Raw genomic sequence first — 12,511 nt, forward strand, 5'->3', positions numbered from 1 at the left:
GACACAGTGTAGTAGTGGTAGTCATGGGAGGGACAGAGAGGACACAGTGTAGTAGTAGTAGCTGTGGTTGGGACAGAGTGACCATCGGGTCGGGGAGGTACTTCTCCCCCGATTGCTCAGTTTGGCCGTGCGGCCAGCTCTAGGAAGAGTCTTGGTGGTTAACAAATTTCTTCCATTTAAGAATCATCGAATCCACTGTGCTCTTGGGGACCTTCATTGCTGCAGATTTTTTTGGTACCCTTCCCCATATCTGTGCCTCGACACAATCATATCTCAAAGCTCAATTCCTTCGACCTCATGGTTTGGTTTTTGCTCTGACATACACTTTCAATTGTTGGACCTTATATAGACAGGTATGTGTCTTTCCAAATCATGTCCAATCATTTGAATTTACCACAAGTGGACTCCAATGAAGTTGTAGAAACATCTCACAGGTGATCAATGGAAACATGATGCACCTGAGCTCAATTTTGAGTCTCATAGCAAAGGGTCTGAATACTTATTTAAATAAGGTTTTTCTGGTTTTGATTTTTTTATACATTTGAAAACATTTCTAAAACCTTTTTTTTCGCTTTGTCATGATGTTGTATCATGTGTAGATTGATGGGGGAAACGTGTTCAATCCATTTTAGAATAAGGCTGTAACATAACAAAATGTGGAAAAAGTGAAGGTGTCTGAATACTTTCTGAAATCACTGTATATACAGTATCAATACCTTTCCCTCAGGCAATATGGCAGCCAACCATCCATGGAACCATTTCTTATAATTAAGTATTTTAGTCTGTTTCCTCACTTCACATTATAATCGTGTGTGGACGTAACTTATGATCCGTTGATTTTCATTTTTTCAAATTAAGCCATTATTTCATGCATATGAAATTAAAAATGTTCTTTCATTAATTTCTCATTTTATTTAGTTTTCTATTCAGTCTCCTTTAACTGCTGTGAAAATATTATGAACATTGAAGCAGGCATTATATTAACACATGTTATATGGACTAGAACAAAATGTCGTACTGCCGATATAATAGACAGGTCTTAAACCAGAGTAATTGTGTGTGGGTGGAAAAGTGGCAAAGATTGAAAAAAAAACTATTCAGAAAAGAAAAATATTTTTCACAATGTGAAAGTGTGTAGGTCAACATTTCTAGGGCTGTTTGTTGCACAATAAACACATATAGGCCTACAATATAACACAACACGACATGACACACTACATAAAACAGACATCAAATCATATGAGGAGTATTGTGTTACCGTTTTCCTCTAGGTGTTTTCGGAGGATGTAGCTGCTCTCGGTTCCCTCAGTGGCGTAGTCCAGTGGAATGTTTCCGTTCACATCCTGAAGTAGAACATTCACCCCAGTCTTCCAGAAAACCCGGGAACGTATCAAACCCACCATAGAATGAATAGAGGAGGGGAGGGAGGAGGGAGACACAAACAAATTGAGTGGTTTCTCAGGCCATTCATCAGAGAGGAATCGATGATAAAGTAGGCCCAATTATCAGGCCCTCTCAGCAGTGTGAACCTGAGGAGAGCCACAGGGACATGAACACTCAATGAAGTGAATTAAACAACTCATTACATATGGAATTGTGGGGACCCCAGGGCAGGGACGTACGTGTGTGTGTGTGTGTGTGTGTGTGTGTGTGTGTGTGTGTGTGTGTGTGTGTGTGTGTGTGTGTGTGTGTGTGTGTGTGTGCGTGCGTGCGTGCGTGCGTGCGTGCGTGCGTGCGTGCGTGCGTGCGTGCGTGCGTGCGTGCGTGCGTGCGTGCGTGCGTGCGTGCGTGTGTGTGTGTGTGTGTTTACACAGTGAAGAGTCCTACCAGTGCTGCCTTCTCTTGGGGTGTGAGATAACAACATACCCCCAGGCAGACTACACTTGGACTGTGTAATGACTGCTGTTTGTCTAAACATACACAAGTAAAACATGGTTGGGATTCAACATTCCTCCCACCACTACCCTCGGGAACTACTCTGTGATTTGTCACCTCTCTTGTAACATCACTCCTTTCTTCCTTGCCTCACTTCCTCTCTTTACCTTTTTTCTCCCCCTCTCTTTTATTTCTCTCTCTTTTTCCCTCTCTCTGTATCTCCTCCCCTCTATAACATACTTAAACTAACACATTTCCTTTCACGTCACCATTGTCAGTCTTTCCCCATAAATCGCTGCTTGTCGTTTGCCTAAACAATAAAAGAGGTTGCAGTGTAATGATCGTGGCTGGGCTGCGGCTGATAAGAGGGACAGGGCCTTTAAGTGAGGTTCCTTATTGAATATTTACAGCTAATAGAATTCTAACAACCATGTTAGGATGCAGCCCAAGATTAATGGGCTAGTCTTCAAGCAGACAGGGAAAAGGTGTGTGTGTGTGTGTGTGTGTGTGTGTGTGTGTGTGTGTGTGTGTGTGTGTGTGTGTGTGTGTGTGTGTGTGTGTGTGTGTGTGTGTGTGCGCGCATGGGGGGGTTCATGTATCTTCGTGTGTGTGTGTGTGGGAGGGGGAAGGGCTTTACAGATGATAGAGAACGGAGAAAGAGGAAGACCAAGCAGATGGATATAGGCTAGAGAGCGACCTGCAAATACTGAACACCAATCCCCAAAATTGAAAGTCCAAACCCTTATATCTCAGAGCCCTGGACCCTAAAATTCAAACCTCAAAAACCAAGAAGAAAAACATTCTGCAATCTCTAAACACTAGGGAAACATCAGAGATGATGAATCTACCCCTGTCATTAATGCCACGCAATTAAAAACACAATTCATTTAGTTCAACTGATGTTATTGTTAAGTTATTAAATAGTGGAACGGTCTGCGTTTGGAGTTTGCCCCTTTGTTTCTTTGGGTAAAGTGCCAACCAATCGGTATGGTCTGGTCTAGCAGGAGCTGTTGTCACTCATTAGCAGGGTTAGTTAGGGGTTCATGAATATATTACCTAACATTCAACATCAGCTGGTGCTTTGTATCTATTAATGAGGAAGGGCTCATCGATGTAAGAAGGAGAGCAGGGAGGGAGGGAGAGAGAGAGAGAGAGAGAGAGAGAGAGAGAGAGAGAGAGAGAGAGAGAGAGCACCTACTGCCTGTCTATTTTCAGACTTTTTTTCATCCAGCCCAGATATGCCAATCATACAGTCTTTCTGCAGGTTTCAGAAAACCAGAGAGTGGGGAGGGACAGTTATTGACTTATCCACAGACTGTCACACACACACTCTGAACAATGAGTGTTTGTGTGCATGCGTGTGTGTAGAGTAGATAGGGGAGAGGTGGTGTCCCTGACCTATCATTCTGAGCTCCCGGGTCAATAGGGGACTGTCCTAATGAAGACATCACTTGGCACAGCCTGGTCTGGCTCTACAGTCAGACTACAGTAGGCTACACACTGCTATACCCACTGAACTGGTTCTCATGAGGAAAACAATTGGGACCTCTGGAGGATGGTTTCTGATGTATTCATTGTGTTATTTATTCATTGCAGTTTATACTTAGCTGACACCTACCATTATGTCAAACTTTGCAGTCAATACATAGCGGCAGACAAATGTAATGGTATATAATAATACAAGGAGCAATATGAGTTTGACCACCTCATTAATCCTAATGTAATCCTAGATGGCAATAGTAACAATGTTAGACTTGTCCTTGATATGACTGCTATATCCTGGGGCATCCCATCGATCAAGACAGAGCATCATCTGTCTGTTTACAGATAATAACCACTGACACGTAGAAACAAGCGCCGTCCAGTTGTCTCCCGGGCGCCACACGTGCAGCAGGGGTTAACAAGCTGACCGCAACACGCTCAGCTCTCACCGCCGCATTATGATGGATCAGCGTTTGTCGCCCTAACAACAGGACGCCATAACGTGCCCCCGGTGGGATCAATACCAACCAAAACTAAGATGTAGGACTGTCCCCTGAGACGGCTGTAGGGACAGCAGCCCACTGGAGAAGAGCTAAACACACCATGTTCCTAAAGCTAGATAAATGATCTTAGAATGGACTAGCTATACAGTCAATGTGGACTAGTCCCCTACGCTAAGACAAATTACATCACAGTTTTCAGATTTATGGAAGGAGTCAGGATCTAGACAGAAAATAATATTAAGTTCCACTAAAGAAGCTGATATTTTCAAATGCCAAAACTGGGTCAGTCTTCTACTGTAGTTTCAAAGGGACTTATACGACTCAGGCTAAACCTATCTAAAAGGAAGTTTCATAACAACAGAAGATCTCAGGAGAACCACTTAATCACAATCTCCCATCTTAAGCCATGAAGAGTTTAATGAAGCCAGTAATATTAAGATGATTGCTGTAAGCCGTACCATCAACACCCAGCAACAGACAGTCAGGAGTTACACAATAGTAAGCAGAAACTTCAGGGTTCACTCATAACTTTCAGACGTGTTTAGACAAAGTGTATTTGAGAGGTCGGTTAAAGACTCAAAGTGACACATCAGAGGACCACTGCAGACAGACGAGGCAGAGAAACCACCAACGATCCTCTGATATAACAGGATTACAGTGACATGAGAGAACTGATATCATGGTAGTACTCACAGTGATGGGGAGTAGTTAACTACATGTAGTTGAAGTAGTAATTTAACTACATTTTGCTGTAGCTTGGTGGTAGTTTAACTAAATTCAATTCTAGGTAGTGTTTCCAGTAGTTAACTACCTTTTTGCCATGTAGCGGTGTAGATAACTTCTGGAACTACACACCATTTGTTTTGCAAAAATAAAATAAAATATGAGTAGAGTAGGCAATAATTTCCTTTCTGTTTGACTATATGTTTCTTAAGGGAAGCTTAGGTGTAGCTTAACTTCTTCCAGTGTGAAGTACTTGGTAGCTTGGTAAACGACCAATTCCCAGAGTGCTCCCGAAGGGCGCAGCGGTCTAAGGCACTGAATCTCAGTGCTTGAGGTGTCACTACAGACACCATGGTTCGAATCCAGGCTGTATCACAGCTGTCCATGATTGGAAGTCCCATAGGGCGGCGCACAATTGGCCCAGCGCCGTCTGTGTTTGGCCGGTGTAGGCAGTCATTGCAAATAAGAATTTGTTCTTAACTGACTTGCCTAGTTAAAGAAAAAATGTAAAAACAACATTTTCAGAGTAGCTTCCCCACCACTGAGTATTCATTAGGGCATGCAACGGTAAATCCAAAACAAGTGTTTCTTATTGGACGAGTTAAATTAATACCTTGTTGTTTCGCCATGTTTTTCCTTATTTGGACCAATCACTTCCTCTGGGAAATGTTAGAACAGAATAAGGACAACCTGCCAATTAGCTCCTAATCACGAATCACTTATCTAATTGCTGCCTGCATGGCCCTCGATAGCCATGCAAATCAGGGGACCCTAATTGGTACTGTGAAATTAAATCAGATATGATAACGGACCGATGCCATGATGGGTTCTAGGCTTTGATTAGGGAGCTATGGTGATGCCACATAAACAGAGGTTGCTACTCAACTAGACTAGACTATAGAAACAATTATGCCATCTCTTCATAATTGTTATTGTGCATAGGGGGTGTTTGATCGAACGAGGATAAGTATCCTCATACGGGGAACCAACATGGATGAGCTGTAAATTAATGATGAATACCTCACTATGGCTGCATTTAGACATGCAGCCCAATTCTGATATTTTTTTCCACTAATTGGTATTTTGACCAATCAGATCAGCTCTGAAAAATATATGATTTGAAAAGATCTGATGAGATTGGTCAAAATACCAATTAGTGGAAAAAATATCAGAATTGGCCTGTCTGTCTAAACACAGTCTTTAACTCAAATTTAAACCAACTCACATTTAATGTAAGGCCAGGCTAGCTTTAGCATGAAGGAACACTACTCTGTTGTTGCCCATTGTCTCCTATCATAGTTTTATAACCAAACTGAACATTTCTATGACTAAAATCCCCTCCACTCCTCTCGCAGTCACACAGACAGGCTAAATCCTGCCAGAAAGATGTTGGGAGACGGAGCAGTACCCGGCGCTGGGAATAGGGGTTTAGAATGGGGTTGGGAACAGGGTTGGGAATGGGTATTGGGAGTGCATGGAAAATTGGGAAGCTTCCTCCCACACCATCTGTTTGCAATGTGGTGATAAGATAATTAGCATTAGCACTAGCAAACAGAGAGAGAGTGTGAGAGACAATAATGTTACCTCCTCTATCCCAGCAAATACAGCCACTGTGTCATCTCTGTCAGCACAAACACTGTCCTCTATTTAGGATGCAGGAATGGAAACCCAAGGACATGGATGGAGAGGAGGAGGAGATGAAAGGAATGACACAATGGATAACTGCATGAATGAGCTGGACATTTTTGTTTGCATATCTTCACATGTCAATCAAAGGTAAGTCTGTCAATCATTCTGATATGGTGAATCACTCTGAAAATACTACATTTCCCAACTTTAGACCCAGCACATTGTTTGGGAAATTCCCTGAAATACTTCCTAATATGAATTCTGTATATGTACAGTGTATTCAGAAAGTATTCAGACCCCTTCACTTTTTCCACATTTTATTAAGTTACAGCCTTATTCTAAAATTGCTTAAATAGTTTTTTCCTTCATCAATCTACACACAATGCCCCATAATGACAAAGCAAAAACAGGTTTTTAGAACATTTTTGCAAATCAATATGAAAAAAAAAAAACTGAAATATCACATTTAAATAAGTATTCAGACTCTACTCAGTACTTTGTTGAAGAACCTTTGGCTGCAATTACAGCCTTGAGTCTTCTTGGATATGACACTACACATTTGGCACACATGTATTTGGGGAGTTTCTCCCATCCTTCTCTGTAGATTCTCTCAAACTCTGTCAGGTTGGATAGGGAGCATTGCTGCAGAGCTATTTTCAGGTCTTTCCAGAGATGTTTGATCGGGTTCAAGTCTGGGCTCTGGCTGGGCCACTCAAGGACATTCAGAGACTTTTCCCCGAAACCACTCCTGCGTTGTCTTGGCTGTGTACCTAGGGTTGTTGTCCTGCTGGAAGGTGAACCTTCGCCCCAGTCTGAGGTCCTGGGCGCTCTGGAGCAGGTTTTCATCAAGGATCTCTCTGTACTTTGCTCTGTTCGTCTTTCCCTTGATCCTGACTAGTCTCCCAGTCCCTGCCGCTGAAAAACATCCCCACAGCATGATGCTGCCCCCACCATGGTTAACCACAGAGATGGTATTGGCCAGGTGATGAGAGGTGCCTGGTTTCCTCCAGACTTGACGCATGCATTCAGGCCAAAATGTTCAATCTTGGTGTCATCAGAACAGAGATTCTTGTTTCTCAGACTGAGAGTCCTTTAGGTGCCTTTTGGCAAACTCCAAGCAGGCTGTCATGTGCATTTTACTGAGGAGTGGCTTCCGTCTGGCCACTCTACCATAAAGGCCTGATTGGTGGAGTGCTGCAGAGATGGTTGTCCTTCTGGAAGGTTCTCCCATATCCACAGAGGAACTCTGGAGCTCTGTCAGAGTGATCATCAGGTTCTTGGTCTCCTCCCTGACCAAAGCCCTTCTCCCCCGATTGCTCAGTTTGGCCGGGCAGCCAGACTTGGTGGTTCCAAACTTCTTTCATTTAAGAATGATGGAGGCCACTGTGTTCTTGGGGACCTTCAATGCTGCAGAAATGTTTTGGGACCCTTCCCCAGATCTGTGCCTCGACACAATGAGCTCTACGGACAATTCGTTCTACCTCATGGCTTGGTTTTTGCTCTGACATGCACTGTCAACTGTTGGACCTTATATAGACAGTTGTGTGCCTTTCCAAATCCTGTCCAATCAATTTAATTTACCACAAGTGGACTCCAATGAAGTTGTAGAAACATCTCAAGGATGGTCAATGTAAACAGGATGCACCTGAGCTCAATTTGGATTGTCATAGCAAAGGGTCTAAATACTAACACAAATAGGTATTTAAAAAAATAATAATAATATATATATATATATATATATATATATATATATATATATATATATATATATATATATATATACATTTGCCAACATTTCTCAAAACCTGTTTTTACTTTGTCATTATTGGGTATTGTGTGTAGATTGATGAGGGGGAAAAACGATTCAATCCATTTTAGAATAAGGCTGTAATGTAACTAAAATAGTTAGAAAGTGAAGGGGTCTGAATACTTTCCGAATGCACCGTATTTCAAGAGCATCTACAACAATTGTATAATGCCTTAGAATGCGCAACATAACACTAATAGTGTAAACACTCACTACAAAACAGTGATTGTGTAAATCAGTTTTATGTTTATCATGTTTATTACCAGTTACATAGGAATGATCAACAAAATGCCCTGATTGTGGTCTTATTTGGGATCGGAGCAGGGTGACTGTGCATTGGCAGGCTCAGTGCTGGAGAAGACGTGGTATCAGGAAGGTAGAAAGAGAAAGGGAAACAGAGGCTGTATCAGCTTCAAAAAGAGCTATTTTTACTCAGCCACTGCCTCAGCTCTCCTTTCAGCCGTCCTCCTGTACCCTTCTGATAATTCTGTAATATATGTTATCTTACTCTGAGGAAGACATTTACTTACAAGACACATGCACGCACACAAACAGACAGAGAGAGGGAGAGAGAGAGACACAGAGAGAGGGAGAGGGACACACACACAGAGAAAGATACACACACGCACAGGCATACATTTTTTGGGGGAATCTCATTCATTATTTCATTGAGCTTGCTCACACAAACACACACAAGGCCGCACAGACACTTACACACTTCCCTCATAATTTACCAGAGGGAAGCTAAAGAGGCATATAATCATTTTGTTTACAGTAGCTTGAAAATCTTTCTTCTTACCCCTCTCTCACCTTAACATTCCATACCTCTCTCTCTCTCCTGACTGACAGTAAAGCTGAATCCTGTGTGAGTACTGTAGATGTGACCTCATTAGCTAGAAAGTGGGTCTCAGTTGAAAGTGAATGGAAGACATTTAGAGTCTCTCTCACTCTCTCACTCAAGTGGTCCCCTTGGCAGGAGTAGTGTTTGGCATATTTATATCACACACAGACCCACTGATGCAGCTCTCCTCTTGCAGCACTGCTTTAGGGAAATCAAACACTGCTCTGATAGAAAGAGGAAGAGGGGAGGTGAATACACAGACACACATACTCTCTCTCTCGCTCTTTCTGGCAACTCTTAAAACACAGCCACATCTCCCCTGAGTGTATCTCAAGCCCACCCCACCATACAGGGTCTGCTGCCACACTACCACACCAGACCCAATCAACATAACCGGAATAGGACCTAACACCAAACCAAACACAGCCCAACCTCCATGCTTCCACCTCTGCCTGCTCATGTCCCCTCCTTTACAGCTGTTCCTGTCTCACTCTGGACCTAATCAGCAGAACACCAGACCTGACCCAAACCTCTCTGAAAGTCTAATTCTGCAGACACCAGACCTGACCCAAACCCCTATGATAGTCTAATACTGCAGACACCAGACCTGACCCAAACCCCTATGATAGTCTAATACTGCAGACACCAGACCTGACCCAAACCCCTATGATAGTCTAATTCTGCAGACACCAGACCTGACCCAAACCCCTATGATAGTCTAATTCTTCAGACACCAGACCTGACCCAAAACCCTATGATAGTCTAATACTGCAGACACCAGACCTGACCCAAACCCCTATGATAGTCTAATACTGCAGACACCAGACCTGACCCAAACCCATATGATAGTCTAATTCTGCAGACACCAGACCTGACCCAAACCTCTATGATAGTCTAATTCTGCAGACACCAGACCTGACCCAAACCCCTATGATAGTCTAATTCTGCAGACACCAGACCTGACCCAAACCCCTATGATAGTCTAATTCTGCAGACACCAGACCTGACCCAAACCCCTATGATAGTCTAATACTGCAGACACCAGACCTGACCCAAACCCATATGATAGTCTAATACTGCATACACCAGACCTGACCCAAACCCCTATGATAGTCTAATACTGCAGACACCAGACCTGACCCAAACCCATATGATAGTCTAATTCTGCAGACACCAGACCTGACCCAAACCCATATGATAGTCTAATACTGCAGACACCAGACCTGACCCAAACTCCTTTGATACTGCAAGGACCTACACTCCATAGGACCAGCTCTTTTTTATCCATACGTACTACGTGTGTGTATATGTGTGTGTATATATATATATATATATATATATATACATATATACACAGTGCCTTGCGAAAGTATTCGGCCCCCTTGAACTTTTCGACCTTTTGCCACATTTCAGGCTTCAAACATAAAGATATAAAACTGTAATTTTTTGTGAAGAATCAACAACAAGTGGGACAGAATCATGAAGTGGAACGAAATTTATTGGATATTTCAAACTTTTTTAACAAATAAAAAACTGAAAAATTGGGCGTGCAAAATTATTCAGCCCCTTTAAGTTAATACTTTGTAGCGCCACCTTTTGCTGCGATTACAGCTGTAAGTCGCTTGGGGTATGTCTCTATCAGTTTTGCACATCGAGAGACTGAAATTTTTTCCCATTCCTCCTTGCAAAACAGCTCGAGCTCAGTGAGGTTGGATGGAGAGCGTTTGTGAACAGCAGTTTTCAGTTCTTTCCACAGATTCTCGATTGGATTCAGGTCTGGACTTTGACTTGGCCATTCTAACACCTGGATATGTTTATTTGTGAACCATTCCATTGTAGATTTTGCTTTATGTTTTGGATCATTGTCTTGTTGGAAGACAAATCTCCGTCCCAGTCTCAGGTCTTTTGCAGGTTTTCTTCCAGAATGGTCCTGTATTTGGCTCCATCCATCTTCCCATCAATTTTAACCATCTTCCCTGCCCCTGCTGAAGAAAAGCAGGCCCAAACTATGATGCTGCCACCACCATGTTTGACAGTGGGGATGGTGTGTTCAGGGGGATGAGCTGTGTTGCTTTTACGCCAAACATAACGTTTTGCATTGTTGCCAAAAAGTTCGATTTTGGTTTCATCTGACCAGAGCACCTTCTTCCACATGTTTGGTGTGTCTCCCAGGTGGCTAGTGGCAAACTTTAAATGACACTTTTTATGGATATCTTTAAGAAATGGCTTTCTTCTTGCCACTCTTCCATAAAGGCCAGATTTGTGCAGTATACGACTGATTGTTGTCCTATGGACAGAGTCTCCCACCTCAGCTGTAGATCTCTGCAGTTCATCCAGAGTGATCATGGGCCTCTTGGCTGCATCTCTGATCAGTCTTCTCCTTGTATGAGCTGAAAGTTTAGAGGGACGGCGGGTCTTTGTAGATTTGCAGTGGTCTGATACTCTTTCCATTTCAATATTATCGCTTGCACAGTGCTCCTTGGGATGTTTAAAGCTTGGGAAATCTTTTTGTATCCAAATCCGGCTTTAAACTTCTCCACAACAGTATCTTGGACCTGCCTGGTGTGTTCCTTGTTCTTCATGATGTTCTCTGCACTTTAAACGGACCTCTGAGACTATCACAGAGCAGGTGCATTTATACGGAGACTTGATTACACACAGGTGGATTCTATTTATCATCATTAGTCATTTAGGTCAACACTGGATCATTCAGAGATCCTCACTGAGCTTCTGGAGAGAGTTTGCTGCACTGAAAGTAAAGGGGCTGAATAATTTTGCACAGCCAATTTTTCCGTTTTTTATTTGTTAAAAAAGTTTGAAATATCCGATAAATTTCGTTCCACTTCATAATTGTGTCCCACTTGTTGTTGATTCTTCACAAAAAATTACAGTTTTATATCTTTATGTTTGAAGCCTGAAATGTGGCAAAAGGTCAAAAAGTTCAAGGGGGCCGAATACTTTCGCAAGGCACTGTATATATATATATATATGGCTTTAGAAGCTTCTGATAGGCTAATTGACATCATTTGAGTCAATTGGAGGTGTACCTGTGGATGTATTTCAAGGCCTACCTTCAAACTCAGTGCCTCTTTGCTTGACATCATGGGAAAATCAAAAGAAATCAGCCAAGACCTCAGAAAAGAATTGTGGACCTCCACAAGTCTGGTTCATCCTTGGGAGAAATTTCCAAACGCCTGAAGGTACCACGTTTATCTGTACAAACAATAGTATGCAAGTATAAACACCATGGGACCAGGCAGCCGTCATACGCTCAGGAAGGAGACGCGGTCTGTCTCCTAGAGATGAATGTACTTTGGTGCGAAAAGTGAAAATCAATCCCAGAACAACAGCAAAGGACCTTGTGAAGATGCTGTAGGAAACAGGTACAAAATAATCTATATCCACAGTAAAACGAGTCCTATATCGACATAACCTGAATGGCCACTCAGCAAGGAAGAAGCCACTTTTCCAAAACCGCCATAAAAAAGCCAGACTACGGTTTGCAACTGCACATGGGGACAAAGATCATAATTTTTTGAGAAATGTCCTCTGGTCTGATGAAACAAAAATAAAACTGTTTGGCCATAATGACCATCCTTATGTTTGGAGGATAAAAGGGGAGGCTTGCAAGCCGAAGAACACCATCCCAAC

General features: G+C 42.5%; 1 protein-coding gene across 4 annotated transcripts in view; it reads right to left on the reverse strand.

The window, feature by feature from the left end:
• The window catches only part of LOC106582129 (unconventional myosin-XVI), a 225,771-nt gene that overhangs the window by 132,539 nt on the left and 80,721 nt on the right, over positions 1-12,511 (reverse strand). For all 4 annotated transcript variants that reach the window (XM_082967086.1, XM_082967085.1, XM_045704630.2 and 1 more), the window contains exon 5: positions 1,259-1,367. In XM_082967086.1, the coding sequence (XP_082823212.1) occupies positions 1,259-1,367 (109 nt within the window). The remainder of the gene's footprint in view (positions 1-1,258; positions 1,368-12,511) is intronic.

This window comes from Salmo salar, chromosome 21 (genome assembly GCF_965601325.2).
Source record: "Salmo salar chromosome 21, fSalSal1, whole genome shotgun sequence".
Lineage (NCBI taxonomy): Eukaryota > Metazoa > Chordata > Actinopteri > Salmoniformes > Salmonidae > Salmo > Salmo salar.